This window comes from Rhipicephalus microplus, chromosome 4 (assembly GCF_043290135.1).
Source record: "Rhipicephalus microplus isolate Deutch F79 chromosome 4, USDA_Rmic, whole genome shotgun sequence".
Lineage (NCBI taxonomy): Eukaryota > Metazoa > Arthropoda > Arachnida > Ixodida > Ixodidae > Rhipicephalus > Rhipicephalus microplus.
The window spans coordinates 8,535,687-8,554,125 of record NC_134703.1 but is presented as its reverse complement, the minus strand read 5'-3'; the positions used below and the strand labels follow the sequence as shown (position 1 = coordinate 8,554,125).

The 18,439-nt window shown below is 42.3% G+C and overlaps 1 protein-coding gene across 2 annotated transcripts; it reads right to left on the bottom strand.

The window, feature by feature from the left end:
- Positions 1-289: 289 nt before the first annotated feature.
- Positions 290-14,411, bottom strand: LOC119171629 (SAGA associated factor 11kDa). 2 transcript variants are annotated; one of them, XM_037422414.2, is made up of 11 exons: positions 13,985-14,411; positions 13,601-13,716; positions 13,456-13,469; positions 13,194-13,362; positions 12,766-12,848; positions 11,868-11,924; positions 11,556-11,630; positions 11,413-11,438; positions 5,324-5,442; positions 3,537-3,694; positions 290-2,038 (listed from the first exon to the last, which is right to left on the bottom strand). In XM_037422414.2, the coding sequence occupies exons 1-11, from the start codon at positions 14,051-14,053 to the stop codon at positions 1,899-1,901; spliced, it is 1,026 nt and encodes a 341-aa protein (XP_037278311.2). In that variant the 5' UTR covers positions 14,054-14,411; the 3' UTR covers positions 290-1,898. The 2 variants fall into 2 exon arrangements, with proteins under 2 accessions (XP_037278311.2, XP_037278310.2); XM_037422413.2 differs by having other exon boundaries at positions 11,868-11,927; positions 13,985-14,410.
- Positions 14,412-18,439: the final 4,028 nt, after the last annotated feature.

Sequence of the window (18,439 nt, the reverse complement as noted above, 5' to 3'; positions counted from 1 at the left end):
AGTGGCTTCACAGGAAAATTTAATCTGAAATACAAGCCAGTGTGTCATGAAAACCTCATATTTGTTAATGTAATGTGATGGTATTGAAAGGTTGCATTACCACTGCATTCCAGAAGTAATGCACAACTGTGAACACACGACTCCCAGGCATGGCATCCAAAATCAGCATGCTAAAGAATCGCTGAGGGCATTAATCTCTGTTGGCCTCCTAGCTTGACCCTGTAGCAACCACGAGATAAGTTGCATTAGTTACTGCTACAGGAAAGCACGTCTGGATGGCCAAACATGGTGGCAGTACAAAATGAGGCAACTTTATTCACACTTTATGCCTTTCCAAGCATACATGATCCCACGTCAACACATTCCTGTGCATATCACAGTTGGAAAGAAATAATGAACGATCACACTGTGTCGGCTTCATTCAAGTATTTGGTTATGTTGTTACATGCACTGAAAAAAAAAAAAAAAATCCAAGGCTTTTCTCACACAGTTTTGTCCTTTTAGAGGCCAGTACGATACTGCTGCCACATAAAATGCTTTCCTGTTAAAAAAGAAATTGTTGGTTATACTGAGCAATGTGTAACACAATCCACATCACACATCGTATTGAAGAACAAGTACAATGCGCCACTCTTGTTTTTACATTGTGTCCCCCAAGTTGTGAAGCCTAATCTTACGTGGCAGCAATGCCTTTTCAGATTGCTGGTCATTGAACACCTTTGTGTTAAGACTACCCTCCACAATTTACCAGCTTATTCCTAGTGACACCAAGGAATATCACTTAAACGAAAGAGGACAGGTTCAGTACTCATAGACAAAAACACAACTTAATAAACGTAAGACAACCAACAAAACAATGAAACAGAGGCTACTGAAATTGATGACAGTGCCACCCTTACAACAACAAGAGATTCCCGACAGCACACATGCCTCTACACACACACACACTTTCGTGACCTTGTTGTTATGAGAAGTAAGAGAGAACAAGCTGGTTGCCTCTGCGAATATCACAGACAAAACAAATGTGAGAAGACAAAACCAGTGTCCTCTTGTTCCCTCTTCCCATGGAGGGAGGAAAAAAAATAAAAAGCTGTTACACCTGAGCTGTAAGTCTTGCCCTGCGCACATTTACAAGGTGCAACAATTTCCATCCCCTCTTGCCTTTGTATTGAGAACAAAGGAAAAAAATGCAGAAATAGTTGGCCCTGACATTAACTAATGGAAGAGCCTAGCAGAGTGACAGTGCTTTCTCCGATCAGGGGTAATCTAGTGTTATTGGATGCAATTAACAATATACATAAGAAAAAAATGAAGGATGCAAATGCCAATGAATACAGGCTGTTGAATTTCAAGAACCTTTGCCAATGAACACTGGCTGTTGAATTCCAAGAACCTTTGCAACAAAGACGAGGGAATGACCAAAAGATGTCGCTCTCAAGTTTTCCGAAATATAGCAGAACACTGTGCCGTCCCGTTGAAAATGAAAGAACGCATGTTGCGTTTCTTTGCTCTTAACAAAAGACAAAGCCACCAAATCTTTCGCCATTTTCTACCCATGACAATGCCCCGTAACCGCAGTGAGAGGAGATAGCTAGAGGTGCAAGACAACTCGCACTAACAAAGGGAGAGTTTTGAACAGGGCGGCATGGAACTACCACAGCCATAAATACACATTGTGTTGCTGCGACGTGGTCGTCAGCCGCAAACACCACAGAAGAGCGCAAGGGGGCTGATGCTTTTTCCCAGCGTGACGACTGGTTGACTAACGAGGAAGGCAGCTGCTGAGAATCCTCCTTGTGGAAAACCAAGGCATTGCAGCAACGAGATGCGAAGTGAAAAGCATTCCTCACACCGCACGGGCGAGACGTTTGGCACTGAGGCACGATCACCCCTCCCAGTCAAAGCAGATCGGAGCTCACTGGTTCGGCGGCTGCGCTTGAAGGGCCACCACTGCTGCTGCTGGGCCGAGACTTGTTGGGTTTCTTCACTGAGCTGCTGAAGGGCTGTAGACGTTTGTCCTTCTTTTTTCCCACGGCACCTGCATCAAAGAAGCAACTCAATTTAATTTCATTCACTTTGGCTCAAGAACATTTATGTTGAAACTTGTGAGGAATTACTCTCCTTTCAACTTCTATTAACACAATAGAACAACCAGAGATGGTTATTTCACTGCATTTCCAGCAACCCTTAACACATCTTCCTGTCATCTCAAATTATGTTGGAAAGACAGTTGAGCTAGTGATTGTAGCAAATAAACTCAGTGCAAAAAATTAACACACACACACACAAGAACACATGTTTGTCCTTATCTATGCTCTTTCAAGCACGGGTGCGTGCATTTTAAAATTGATCAGCGAACTGGGAGTGCGAGAGGAACATGCTCGCGAAAAAAAGAAGACATACATAGAACGAGCGCTCAAATTATGAAATACCAACTAGCGTACCTTTCTATCCTGTTGCATTTTTTATTTATTTGTTACATTGAAGGCAAACCACGAACTTGCAGGAGTTAATTTCCCCACAGTATCTGTATTGTTGTTTCATTACTGCATGCTTTCCTTGCCAAAGTTGCTTCCAGATTACACTTCTAGCTTAATTTTGTGCAATCTGCACTTTTATGCTGCAGAAAAAAAAATACTTCCTTTGAAAATTTAATCGATTAACATGACCAGTTGGTGCCTAAGGTTTATGAGAATTATTTTTCAACTTAAGTTAACAAAATAAAACTGGCAGGCCTAGCTTTCGCTGCATTTCCTGCAACCCTTGCCACATCAGCAGTGAAAAGCGCTTTTCAAAATGTTATTAGTCCTTGTTTCATTCAGAAAATAAAAATGCACTCCATGTGTGTAGTGGAATGGAGGACGGTGTTTAACTGCACAACCATACAAGACTAGTCGACTCAATGCTTGCTTTTTAGGTTTATTCAGTTTGGCAGTGCCAGTTCATTTAGTTGGCTAATATCTAAAGGAACGAGTGGAAAGAATCGCAGACACCAATGTTTCCATGTCTGTGAATCTAGCTTAATTTGCGACATGACTATTCTACACTAGTTCTTGCTAAATGTACTGTTTGAACATGTAGGTACATTACTGAAAAAGAAGTAATTGCAAAAATACAATAGCACACAGTTTGTAATGTAGAATAGGCATGTGAAACGCGTACAAAACTTGCGATGACAAATGACCACAGAGAATTTTTGTTACATGCATTGCTGCTCAAGGTGGCTATCGCAAAGAAAAAAAAAAAAAAAAATAAGGCGAACCTTGACATAACAGATGTGAATATAACCAAATAACAAATTATTAAAGCAAATATAGAACATTTCTCACTGAATTTGTAACTCTTCACACAAATACCCGACTAAGCAAGGCATGAATGGTAACAGGTAGTGGCACACTAACGAGGACTTTTCCAGCATATGGTAACTTACTAGGTCACCAGATAAAAGCCACGTTAATAAGAACTTTGGTTGTTTGTGATGTTTGAAAGCTTCTCTATTTTTGACTATTAGCCATAGTGAAACAGTGCATACTTACCATTGTTTCCCTGAAAGCTGCCATCTGCAGGGGAGGAATTGGTGGAACTGACGGTTTCCCACATCTGCCCGATCGTGTCGTGCAGTGCATGGTTGTCGGTCTCGTCAAATGTGTCGACGTCAATGTGCACTTCATCACCAGTGTCTGTAGAGTGTGTGCTGCAAAGCATGAAAGCTCTTTTATGCACTGTTCTTAGTAGGCTTGTGCGAATATTCGAATGAATATTACTGTATTTAAATTTGCTTCCAAATTAAATTATTGGAAATTTCCAAGTATTCGAAATAAACAAGTAAAAACACATTAGTCTGCATGTAACCTTCTGTAAAGGTCATTTCACTGCAGTGAAGAGATGCTAAGCCGTGAAAGCACTTACCCAGGAAAATTACACACTGCCACGAAGCTTGACTTCCAAGGTGAAGAACCGTTGCATCAATTAATTATTTAAGTTTCAAATGTTGTTATATCATCTGATGTGCTGCTCTAAGTATAGTAAATTTTAAAACGTACAGTATTTTGCAGGTTACCCCAGCATTCTAATGATAGTCAAATTCTGCAACTATTCAACTAGAAAGAATAGCAATTGTTTCGTTTCATGTTTTAAAAAAAGTGCAGTCTAGCTTAGCAGGGTCATGGAAATTATGTTCATATTTCTTTGTGGTATGTACTATTCAATTGAAAATTACTAGACAAAAATCACTGTTCGCACAAGCCAATTATTATGATAAAATGTAGGTGAATATTTGCTGTTTGACTTGACAACTTTCCACTGAATGTTTGCTGTATTCGTTTACAATTGGGATGCAGGTGACAAGAGGCACCAGTTGCTGAATGAACACGTGCATACATGAGTAGCTAATTTATGCCTTGTAATATGCAGCCCTTCAATAAGCATGCTTTGGCAGTATAGAAATTTATGAAAAGCACTGTGTGTTCGATCTTACCACGAAGTCCTGCATATGAGATGCTGATGCATGAGAGACACCAGTGTGGCTACAATAAAATATAAGAAAATGCACATGTGGCACCCTGCTTATAAGAGTCTTATACAGGGGTTCAACTGTATTTGCATCCTACATACATTGTTTCTGTGGTGATGTGCTTCTCCTGTGTTATAATTAGTGTGCCAGACATGAACTATCAGTTACATCCATCTAAAAGCTCATCAACTGCATACAGGTTCTATTGTGACCAGTGTACGCAATCACGTTGTACAACTTTGATAATTTGCATTGTTTAAAGATAAACTGTTTACGGTCGATCAACAAGATGAATCAGTGCACGTACAAAAGCAGAAAGAAACATCAACTGCCGAAAATTGACAATGCAGGCAGTGTATCTTAATGACTTCACACACATATGAATAAGCATTGCCGGTTGGAAGATCTTGGGGTTCATGCAAACCAGCATTCCATGCAACCCAGCTTTCTAGTAATTCATGTGCCATTGCGGATTTCATAAAATAAATAAACAATAATGCACAGCAAAAGTAAGGTTGGGAAATGCGCATTGCTAGTTAATAATTCATAGGCAGTCAGCAGAGAGTTCAAGATCGCACACTAAAGTACAATGACAAATGCGTGTAGCTCAGCTTTGTAGGCAAATACATTTGCATGTGGTAACGAACGCATAGTCATATTTATCATGGTTGACAGGTTTGTCTACTCCTGGAAAAAATAATGGGTGGCTAGTTTTCGCATTCGGTACACAACTCCAGACTTCATGTTCCAAACGATTCAGTTGCACAGTAATGGCAGTGTTTGCAACAATCAACAAACAAACACTCGTACCCAGTGGCTTGATTCAAAAGGAACTGCCTGACTGCCTTCCGTTGCTCGTCCGTGTGCTGTGGACAACGCTGGGAACGGGTGCACATTTTTTTCGTGTGCTCTGAGATCACTCCGCACATCTAGAAGCAAAGGGCACAATGAAGAATATGATTTTACTACCACAAGGCATGCTGTAAAAAGATATTCATGGCCCTGACAAAGCATACTTAAGAATAAAACCACATTTGCTAAGAAAGCTTGAATACAAGACCGTCTCATGCAATCAATAACCTTCTTTACTGTAGCAAAAAGTTCAGTAAGTAAATCAACCAATTACAGGAACGCTGAAGATTACAGTCACGTATGCAGTGATTACAAAGTGCACCGCTATAAGCAAAACAAGTTAGAGAAAGGAAAAAAATTCACAGACAATTAGAGTACTGCCTAATGCTAATTCTGAGTGCAGCTGTCTAGGTGTTTCGATTTTGCATTCAGATGAGGAAAATGCTTCCATTTCAGCGGTGTGCACCACTGGATATTGGCACTGGTGGTAATAATGCGAAATTATGAGCCTTTGCTCATTATTTCGCAGCAGCTGCAGACTTTCACCTATTGCATCGCTCGCTGTTCAGAAAAAACTGGCTCAAAGAATTTTGTGTATCAGTACACGGTTTACATTGAGAGAATCCTGCGAGTAGCTTGGCGGACAATGCCATGAAGCGTATTTCACATCAACCCCCGCAGACAAAACAACGTGCAAGTGGGAGACCATGTAAACACATTCTACAACAGCTGACGCACGATGGCATGTGCCACCATGGATGATCGCCTGTCGTCTTGCTATTACCATCTTTCATGGTTTTCAAGAAAAAAGCACACTTTTGCAGCTACAAATATTTTAAATATTACTCTTGCATGACTGTCTTTTGCATACAAGGTCTGTAGCAAGTTAATGAATGAAAGAAGTGCGAATTTCGGGCTTATTATTTGTTTTTTATGCTCAATGAGAACTAACAGTTAGTGATGCCAAGGAAAGCATAAGGGGGATGTGAACAGAAATTATTGTAATGCAAAAGCGGATGAAAAAACAACTTGGGGCTGGTGGGGACCAAACCTACCACCGCAGGTTTCGTCCTCGCAAGTTATCTTTTCGTCTACTTTTCTTTCTTCGCATTTACATTAAAATTATTCCGAACAACATCCCCTATGCCTTCCCTGGCATCATTGTCGGTTATTTCTCATTAATATTGTAACAATTTAATGTAGTATAAAGATATGGCTGGAAACTAGCCACAATAAAATTTCACAAAGTAGAGACAAACAGCAACTTGAACAGAAAAGTTCTTGACAAGAATTAAACTACTGCTACTAGCAAAGAACAATGAGAGATAATGTGGCTCCTCAACATGAACTTACAGGTCAAGCCATAGGCTTAATGCAGTTAAAACATAGTTGAAATAAAGTGCTGAAGTTTACGCTGCTTCTACAAACCACAAAAGGTCCCTGTAACACTTTTCCAAGTAATTGCATTCATCATCAGCCTAACTACGCCCACTGCAAGGCAAAGGCCTCTCCAATGTTCTGCCAATCAACTCGGTCCTGTGCTTTCTGCTGCCACATTATATCTCGAAACTTCTTAATCTCAACAGCCCACCTGACTTTCTGTCTCCCTCTGGCGCGTTTGCCTTCTCTAGGAATGCAATCAGTTACCCTTAATGATCAGCGGATATCTTGCTTACACGCTACGCGTCTAATCCTTGTCCAATTCTTCTTAATTTCAACTATGATACCTTCAAGCCACGTTTGTTCGCTGACCTACTCTGTTCTCTTCCCGCCTCTTAAGTTAAAGTTACACCTATCATTTTTGTTTTCATCGCTCACTGCATCATCCTCAATTTAAGTTTAACCTTCTTTGTAAACCTCCAGGTTTCTGCTCCACAGGAAAGTACAAGTAAGATGTAGCTGTTATATATTGTTCTTTAGAGAGACAGTGGTAAACTACCATTCATGATATTAGAATGTTTGCCAAATGTGCTCCACCACATTCTTATTCTTCTAGTTACTTCAGTCTCGCGTTTGCTGCCGGTCCTAAGTAGACATATTCTTTTACAACGTCAAGTGCACTGCTACTTATCTCGGAAGTGCTGTAAGCGCTGTTCTCTTCCGAGGTTATTGTACATTACTTTCATTTTCTGCAGATTAATTTGAAGACTTGACTTTCTGCTCTCCTTCTCTAATTCCGTAATCATGAACTGCAATTCGTCCCCCGAGTTACTCAGCAATGGAATGTCATTGGCAAAGCACAGGTTACTGAGGTACTATCCATTAACTTGTATCTTCAACTCTTCCTATTCTAGGCCCCAGAAAACCTCCTGTAAGCACACAGTGAATAGCGTTGGGGAGATCGTATCCCCCTGCCTTACACCCTTTTGATTTCTTGATTGGTATTCCGTCGCTGTCTTTATGGAGCACTATATTGGCAGTTGATCCACTGTCCTTGTCCTTGTCTCCTTTCTTATTAATTAGGATGATGTTACCATTTTTCCAAGATTCTGGTACCCTCCCCGTCAAGAGACACTTTGTAAACAGGGTGGCTAGTTTTTCTAACACAATCTGTCCTCCGTCTTTTAGCAGAACTCATGTTACTTGATCCTCACCACCAGCTTCGCCTCTTAGCATACTCTCCAAGGCTTTCCTGAATTCTGTCATTACTGGTGGAATGTCCATCTGGGGTACTGCCAATGCTTACATTATGGCCGCGGTAATCCTGGCTACAGTGCAGATCTCATTAAAATTTCTCTACTTTAACTATCCTATCCATATTGGTAGTTACCCCACTTTCCTTGTCCCCTCAGTGCATACATCTGGTTTCAGCCTATCCCAAGTTTCTTCTTCACAACTTTGGCACTTCCTCCATTCTTTAAAACATGTCTGATTCTCTGCATGTTATACCTTCTTACATGTAAGTAGACATGTTCCTTTACAACTCCCAGTGTCTTGCCATCTATTACAAAGCACTGTTCTCTGCCAAGACTGTAGCACATTAGTTTTATGCATATTACTTTTCAGACCTAGTTTTCTACTTTTCATGTCCAGTTCGGTAATCATGAGCTGTAATTCATCCGCAGAGTTACTCATCAATGCAATGTCTTCAACGAATCGCACGTTACAGAGAAATTCTCAATTGACTCTTATCCCTAACTTTTTTTAATGCAGGGCGCTGAAAACACCGCGTAAAAACACGGTGAATAGCATTGGAAAGATAGCGTATCCCTGCCTTATACCTTTTTTTATTGGGATTCAGTCACTATCTTTATGGAGGACTATAGTGGCTGTGAATGCACTCTAAATTTCTTCCAGTGTGTTTATATAGGCTTCATTGATGCCCTCATTTCGCAGTGCCTGCATGACTGCTGGTATCTTGACCGAATCAAATGCCATCTCGTAATCTATGAAGGGTGTGTATTGAAGTTGGTTGTATGTATTCTGTATGTTTGTGAGTCACCTGATTGACAGTAATCTAGTATATTGCTGAGTAGCCTGTATGAAATCCTGCTTGGTCCTTTGGTTGGATGAACTCTAATGTTGTCTTATTCCATTAAAATTATTTTTGTAAATAGCTTGTAGACAACGAACAGTAAGCATGCAATCGTCTTATTGCCTCGCGAACTGGCAGCTGTGAAATTTTATAGAATCTATCAAGTATGAGGAGTTTCCACATGCGTTCAGCACTTTGTCTCTCTTAACACAGCAGCAAGCTGAGCTACGCAGGGCGGGGAACGACGAGGGGGCCAGAAAACGTCTCTTTATCAGCATGCATCGTGACCTTGAGCACTTTTTAAAAAATTTTTCCTTCGAACGCGTGGCTTGCTTTCAGTGTGATAGTGAGCAAACGCGTGGGCGGCCACGGTAATGTTGCTCGCAGTGCTCAGATAGGCGAATGGCCCTGGACTTATAGAAAAAAGAACGAGCGATTTTTGGTCGACATTAAGAATCAAACAAGTTCCAGGCTGCGTGCTGGGCTATAATTTTTGGCTTGTGTGTTCCCAGGAGCCTTGACTTCTGATAAGCATTTTTTGATCATGCTAAAGAAATGTTGTAGGGCCCCCTTCAAGTGCTACGTAAAGGGACACCAAAGGCAAATATTTAGTCGGTGATTGCTGAAATAGCAGTCCAGAAACCTGGTAATGCTACTTTTGCGCCAGGGAAGTGCTTATTTTGAAATAAAATAATGTTTTAGCGGTCTGTATTGCGTTAGCACACTTCAAATCCCTCGTACGAAAGTGGCCGTTTCACATCATTGTTGCGGAGCACAACGTTGCCTGGCTTTACTGCACGGCCGCTGACACTAGTAGCAGTAGAACGAATGTAGCATGAGCCACAGCAGCAACAACCACCATTGCACAATTTTTAGCCATGGCCTCCCAGATGCGTGCTCTGTTCAACTGGGCCCTGCTAGATGGCACAACCTGTCCAGTTTAACCAGGTGAAAATCGAACCTTTGAACCACTTGTGCCATTCCCTAAGTAACGTCTGACGATTCTTTTTTTCCATGAATCAAACAGAAACGAACAAGCAGCATTTTATTACGTCTCTTGATGCACAGACGGCTCTTAATTCATTGAAGCTAGCTCAATTTACAGAGATTATTTGTAGTTGATAAGTCTGACGTCATAGGGATCATTTTGTGAATGACCTACACAAGGCGCATGTGTTCTCGTGCGTTTACATTAATTTCTCGGCACTGGTGTTGGTGATATTGCCGTTTTAGACATTGTTATACATTGAGCTTTCACTCTGGCATAGATTGTTATTTGACTTTACTGTCCATTTAGAGGCTATTCACATGGAAATTTGACAACTGATATGCATGCATGTTTTACAAGAGTGCTTCAATTGCATTTGTTACTTAATAATCACCAGTTGATCAATAACAAGATTACAAAGCTGTTGGGTGTCAGCTCAAAACATCAAAGAAATGTAAGGCAGTGATCAATTGCTACTCAGTTTTCTGATACAGTGATATGACAAAAAATGACACGAAGCCATAAATTAGGAACCATGATAGATTGAAGCACAAAAATTAATGACCCTTTGTGGCACTTATACTTGAATCAATGTCACAAAGCTCCAAGGTTAGCCACAACTGAAAACAAGCTGCAGTGGGGGGAAAAAAGAGAGAAGGAGAGGGCAGGGAAGGGACCCTTAAGCTTTGCTTTTAAGAGTTGAACGTGATAGCGAAATCCTGTTCCTAGTGAATACTTCAACCTCTTAGTGCATACTTTTTAATTTTATGGTTTTACTCGAGAAGTTTAAATTGTGGATTAGTAGAATGTAATCAATAAAGCTGAAAGTGGCTTGTGTCAGTGCCGCTTTCGCATGTGGCTGCATTCTGTGTAATGGATAGTATACTTTCAACCACGAGCAATTATGCGCATTAAATCTTTTCAAACTTGCTATCCAGCCACTATGTAGTCGTATGGGAATACACGCAGTAACATGCGTGCTTTTTGTAATGGTTGAGTAACATTGTGGTTTAAAGAAATCGTAAAGTCGTTATAATAATTACATGCTCCAAGGTCTAATGGCAACGTGCACTTGTAAGATGCAATATTACTGCGATACTTGATGTTGTATTGTGAAGCCTGTATACCAGACACGTGTTTGTAAAGCATCAACATTATTTTCACTGCATTTCCAAGCAGAGAAAGTTATTTAAACCTGATTTCTAATGCAGACACATGGCTGTGCGATAGAACACCGGCTTCGCACGCAAGCGGTTTGATACTCACTTAGACATGGTAATTTTATTATATATTTCATTTGCATCTTAATCAGTTTTTCTGTAATGCACAAGACTTTTTGTTTACAACCAATGATGCTTATGCAGACGCCGAAAGCTTTTCAAAATGAGCTCTTTAATGCTATCGCATTTAAAATCTGGTGTTTGAAATGTATGCAGTTGTTTAAAAGAAGGTTTACAGTATGCCCGAAAGAGCTGTAGCTCATCAAAATGTGGAGTCATCATACAGTCGCATTGTTTTCTTTGGCAAGCCTTTTGAATCTTGGTTAAGGCAAACAGCAGCTAAGGAATCAGCAAAACAACTTACCTGTGTCAACAAGGCCTTTCTTTCCTCTGTAACGAAAAATGAAATTGCATTGCATTCATGAACCAGTGTTGTCGGTGTCACACATATACATATGAAATAACCCCAAAAGAGAAAAAAAGACAAAAATATGTGCCGTTCAATACCCATAGAAAGGCTTTCGTAAGTTGATATGCTATTTGAGGTCTCTCCTGATGTGCTGCTAGTGCTTGCTTGTTCACCTGAAAAGAGAAAAGTTCAGTGCTGCATTTGAAAGAACAGAGTGGAAACATGCCAAGCATTCTTACTTGAAACGATAGAAGAATAAAGGGCGAAATTGTGTGACTGACTCTGTGATTTTGCCACGATGGTTCATGATAGAGAGATTGCAACAGCAAGTACATCGCTCAATCATGCCTATTAGTACACTGATGCATAAACTCAACAACATTAAAATAATAATTATAAAGAAACCTTACCATTTTTAGGTTTTCCTTTAATTCTTCGTGGGCAGTTTTTATCTTTCCTTTTCTTGGCTGCTGAAGGTAAAAAGAAGGTGAAGTGCCTTTGCTTCAAAACGGAAATGCAAAAGGGCTTGTGGGGTAGTCTCACACATATGTTTAAAGAACTTGTGATATTTTGAAACTGTATGCAGTCTTTCAAGTTAACCACCAAATCATAAACAATTTGTATTTATGCCACAGCTATCATGTTGTGTTAATACCAGTTGTTTTTCTATTTGAAGCAGATCTAGTAAAAAGATTTGACACAAGCTATTTGTGTCCCGCGGAAATGATTAAAATGCAATCAACCTGTATAATACCTGCATGACAAGCTGCACTGTGAAATCATTGAAACGTTGCTTTACAAGAAACAACTGTCTATGTAGCAGAGATCTTAAGGTTCGTTCAAGAATGTGTGCCACTAAAAGTGTAACAATAAAACATCTTATGCAGCCAGAAGCATCAAATATTAGGAAAATCCTGCTTAATGATTACAGCAAAGACACCTGAGGCAAATACACTGATTGAATTATTTTATTGTTTGGTTATCGGCAAAGGGGAAGAGGCAGGTCTAAATAATGCCGTGAACATTGGCTAGATTTTCAATTTAAATGGATAGTAATGCTATGCCTTATATATAATTAGTAGCACTCTTTTTCATAAATAAATTTGGTTTAGCTGGGCATATCACTTAATTCAAGTGAAGTTGCACAACTGCACCATGAGCCAAAATAAATTTTCACGTGGCGTGAATAAATAGCTGCTGCTGATGTGAAAAGAAGATTATGAAGAAAGCTACTGTTGATGAAACTTTCAAGTGCACAACAGGCTCTGATTTTCTAAGATTAGATAAAGGTAGAATTTCGCTACTCACGTTTTCGATCAGACAGGTAGTTCCAGTCACTGTCATTGTCATAATCGTCTACGTCACTTCCTGCTCTACCAGTGTTTGCGATCCTGTAGAGGAACCAAGTGTCAGAGCAGCCATATACACACACGTCTCATAAGTTAATTAAATGCCTTGTTGGGTGAGTTAGTGCATGTATAAATATAAAAGTCGAGTGAAAAACATTAAAGAAAAAAGAAATAGACTAGGCAGAGGAAAAAGAGTAGACAGCATGCAACGCTCTAGACAGGATAGAACCATGTTCTACCCTGCTGTTTTCCTGTGCCTCGTCTTTTTCTTTTTTTTTTGTGCTCGACTTTTATGTTAAGTCTCATAATGTTTGGTCTCTAGCGAAAGTTCTTCAGTTGTTTAGTCATGCCCGGGAAATCCATTCTCACACAGGGGCATATTCTCACCTCTTGCTCGCGATCCTTGAGCTGTTTCTTCCCATACCCATACATTTTTCTAGATGTGGCGCAAAGCGCGACGCAGCTAAATTTCTTTGACAGTTTGGACACACGCATTCGAACTGCTTCTTCAGAGGAACTTGACCAAAAACATCCAAGCCTACTTCATCCACTATTTCTGCAAAGAAAAAAAAAACGCGCAATGGCTCATGCGTCTCATTGACTGCAATCACAGCTGTGGACAGCGGTGTTGACCGCACAGAGTACGTACCGTATTTCTTTTCGCTGCAAAAAGAAAAAGAAAGGGGGGGGGGGGGGATCGAGTATGAGATTGGTGCAGCTGATAACACACACGTCATCGTTGCGAGAGACTGATAGCAACGGTTTGTAACGATCAACAATGAACACTGACTCACTCATCTGTGGCTTCGTCCAAAAATAAGATGCCCAAGTTGACAGAACGGTGAAGCTCGAAGCAGGCTCCCAGTATGACGTCGTCCACAAGCTCTTCGAATATGCTCGCACTCTGCTCCTGCAACGATTCAGGCAGACGGTTGCATGGGCGCAGTGCGCAAGCTGACAAACTGTGTGACGGACACGTCGGTACGCTTCCAGTGTCAGCCTTGCTAGCTGTCAAAACTGCGTTTGTCCGCGTCTCGTCCTGCTACGCTAATCTCGGTGCGTAAAAGTGCCGCTCGCAGGTTACTTAAGTGCACGTACGTGCACACATGCACACGCGAAAATAAACGACCGAACATGAGAAGCGCGTCGGCTGAACAAAAGAAAGCGGTAGCACTCACGTCCAACACCTTGTTGGAGGTAGTGGCATTCGCTGTCGTGCTCGCATTTTCAAGGTGCGGCTGCTGCATCCTTCACATCGAAAAAGCCCAGAAAAGTTCGGGTAGTACGAGCTACCGTAGGAACTCCGCGTCGATCCTCCTAACGCATCATATCTGGAATGCATACACTTCCCTTACCGCACCACTTTCACAATACGGTTCCATTTAGAACGTCCCTCGGGAAGAGAGGAGAGCTCGCCAACTGCATCCCTTCCCTACGATAGATCACCGATCGAGCTAACCCACTTTAATAAAAAGACCGGTGCAACTGGAACAGTAGTTCATTAGGGCTCGGCCGAAAAGGTGTACTATTACGCTATTCTAAAAAAAAACACAACCCGGCATCTCCAATCGAGCGCATTACAAAGAAGTTCGCGAACGATGAACCGACGCGAGCGACGCCTTGCGAACTGATGGTAACGAAACCGAAACTGGGCAGTTTGTTTTATTCTAAATTTAGCCTTGAAGGGGCTGTTGTCGTGATAGAACATTTTTGTGGCGGGCGTTGGTATTTCTAGGCAAACGCTATGTAACATTTTTAGCATATTTAAGGTGTATTTTGCTTCAGTTGCACACGCATGTGGGCAATCTCGACAAGGGCACGCCTTTCTGTTCTGTTCTCGCGCTACAACTGTCGTCATGTCATACCAACTAGCCCAAGCTGCCACACTTCTTTGTAACATAGAGTTTCACACAATAATACCTAAAGGATGTCTGCCTTTAAGTATTTAGGTATTATTTACACCTCCTAGATTTCCTGTGCCTGCCGGATTATCGGCGGTCACTTGGGAAGCGGCGGTCGTCGGAACTACGGTGGCGGCGCTACTCAAGTAGGGGTGTCGGTGCAGCGGACGTGGCCGTCTTCAAACAAGTTTTTACGTTTTTGAACCTTATATGCAACAAAAATAACGTAAAAACTTTTAGAAAGGCGTAAACGTAATTATAATTAACCCTGCGTAAGTGACGCAATCATTATGCAAGCAACTTTTAAATACAAAACATCCTCTAAAATTAGTAGCAAACGCTGAAATTGCCGGTCTCTAAGGTTAAGTACAAAAACCCTTATTCCTACGTAGGCAGCGCCGTCATAAATCAGTGGCGTTTCGCGCTCATCCGGTAGGCACGGGAAATCGAGGAGGCATTGGTCTGGCGCTACGCGGCCCGCGGCCCTATCAGCGGTGCTTGTACAGGCTTCAAATCCGCTTCGAATGGATTACGTTTTTGATATTCGCGATGCTTCTTCTCCGACTGTAGAACACAGTGATATGAATTTAGATTTAATTGCAACTTACACCAATTATTCGTACGCAAACTTTATTGCAAAAAGTGTTCGTTAACAGGCGGCAAAAATGAAACCTGGGGAAATTCAACCATTTAGGCACAACCTACTCTACTCCTGATCTGCTCAGATAGCAAGGTTCGCTCTCGTTCAACCGCTCACCATTGGTGGCGCTATCTATAACCTGTTCGTCTGCTACTTTACGGTTGTTTCGACGGCACTGGAATAAGAATACCTGCATTCTGTGGCAAACTGTCTGCCGATATGTGACTATTTCTTCCCTTAGATTGCTGGCCACGTAAGCTGTTGAGTGCGCTTAAGTATTTATAGCACACTGGTTGACAAACGTGGGAACGCGTAGATTTACATGGTGTAGGACAGCCTATGCGTTGTCACGCCATTTGATTGCAAAAAAATAAATAATGACTTTTAGTATGTTGTTTTTGAATAATTTTAAATTGTGCATAATAAATACGCACTATGAGTGCATTGTTGGTCAAAATTTGACCACAAGTAGTGAAGCTGACGCCAGGGAGCTGACTGACGCCACGCCACTCGTAGGTTACGGCCCTAGCGGCAGAGTGTATGAACTAGAACATGGGCGCTGGAGAGGGGCTCTTTGAGCAGGCCAGGAGCAAGGAGGATTTTAAAAAAATTCTTTTTTATCATCCTTGGTGAGGCATAGAGCTGGTCATGCATCAGGGTATGCATCGCTTTGTCATTGCATTCCTGATTCGGCATTAAGATTTAATGAATAATGTTTTACAACACTTGAAAACATACATGCTTGTTTTTTTTTCTCGAAAGTATGCATTGTCTACTTATGGAAATAACAGTTCAGTATTAAGTGAGAAACACTTATCGTTTTGTCTTCTGCAACGCTAGGTGCGTCTGTCCCAGTTGTCTGCCCCCAACGCTCCTCTGGTTTTGTTGTGAAGTCGAGTCAGCGGAGCGTCACGGTGCGTCTACTTAGCTTCGTCATTGCTTTGCAGTCGACTTAAGACGAGTTTAGGCAAGACGCGCTCATGAAAAACATGAATTCGAGGCAGTATCCTACACTGGCATGAGACGCTACATCTAGGCGCAACGGTGAGTGGACGACGCTTTGTTTAAGCTGTCAAATACGACTCGTAAAGCTCCAATGTCGCAGCAAATCAGGAGATCTAGTGGTCGTCAGCATTTTTCACCACACCCGACTACCCACGCTGCGCGAAGAACGAAACTGAAACTGTATAGAAAAGTCTGTAGACAGTTCGCTGGCTAACCCTATCCAATTAGAAACCCTTACTTCCCTTTATTACCATGCAGGTACACGATCGCAGTGCCATATTCCTCTCTAGGTATTATTCTAATAAACTCTATGACTAAAGGGGAGGCCACGCCATCTGCCCTACCACCCGGTGGCCATGCCTATGGGTGTGTTCCAATATTCTCCATTGACAGCTAAATAGACAGCTAAATGGACGGCGGCCATCTTAAGTCCCATTCCAATTCTCACGTAGCCGGCAAAATGGACAGCTCCAAAAAGACCGCATCGTAGACAAATAAGATGCAGGTACGGAGGAAGGAAAGGTAGGAGAGGGCAGGCCCAGCCGGCGCAGGACATAAAAAATGTGGCGGAAATTACGTCACAGCGGCCATATTCACTGGGCACAATGGCGGCGTTTTATTATTATTGATGTAATGTGGTGCGGCACCGTTCAGGTGGTTGAGCGGTGGTGTGCGCGTTTTCATGGGCCTCGCACCTAACCGTGGCGTACTGCATGTGTTCGACAGCATCCATTCTTTGTGCCGCATTGTTAACTACGCGATTTTCCTCCGGTGGTGGTTGTAATCAGGTGTCTGAACTAGAAACCACGGAACGAGCGCACGTATACGTGCTCCGAATTTGCAGCGTCCGTCAAAATTATGCTGAAAAGCCATCATAGAAGATAACGACTGTGCTCAAGAATTCGTTCAATGAATGCCTTGCAGGTTAGTGACAGTTATGCGGTGTTGCTTCTTATGACAACGGACGATGCATTTGCGGTCCACAGGCCCTTATTAAGACTGTATTCTAATTTTGCTTTTCATGTTCTTGTACAGTTACCACGTGCTTCGGCGCATTAAAGTTCCTATTCTGCTTCGCTTAAGATGCTCGCTTTTTATCGTTGTGTCGAGCCCACAGCCTGACCGAAAATTTCATAAAGCCTAAAAAGAAGCGCAAAAGGGAGAAAAAGTGATCTGAAAAAAGCTGTACAAACTACGGTGCCTGGTTCATCACGCGGCAATGTCCGAAATATCGTCTTTATTTTCACAAAGAACTCATCAAATAAAAAAAGATTGCCCGCAGCTTCCCTCGGGGGAACACTGAGGAGGATGCGGAGCATATAATTGGTTAATGGGGTGTTAAAGTGCGACTTACTTGGGTCGATGGCTAAATTGGTTAACGTGGTTGTGAAATGGGGTGTTAAATTGCGACTTACTTGGGTCGATGGCTAAATTGGTTAACGTGGTTGTAGGAGGGGGTGTTAAATGAGTGAACACGTACACACGTATGCGAAAGGGCGGCGCTGGTCGAAGGGACGTCGATCATTGTGTTAGTGGATTCGTTGGAATTCATTTCACCGCGACCTTGGACGTCGACGCGCCGTACAAACCAACCGACGAGCGGCAACTGAGCGAGCGAGCGCCGACCTTGAGTATATATACAGCGCGACGGCGCATGCACTGTCAGCTGTCGAATGTTCGAGAAGGGGGAGAAGCGCAACGGCGCATGCGCGCGCGTCAGCTGCCGATGTTCTCGAAGCGCGACGGCGCATGCGCGCGCGTCAGCTGCCGATGTTCTCGAAGCGTGACGGCGCATGCGCGCTACATTATACAGCTAGCGAATGTTCGTGAAGAGGAGAAGCGCACGCGGTGTGTAGAGGAGGAAGGGTGCACAGATGGTGGAGGAGTGAAGCGCGCGCGGTGTGTAGAGGAGGAAGGGATGCACAGATGGTGGAAGAAGGAGGAGGAAGCTTGCGGACGGCGCCGCACTACAAGCCTCGAGTATTAGATGCTCCGCATCTAAAAAGCTTAACGTGCAACTTGCCATGTTTATCGTAAACGCCGGCAGTGCAAGAGTACAACAGCCATACGCAGAGATTTCGTCAACC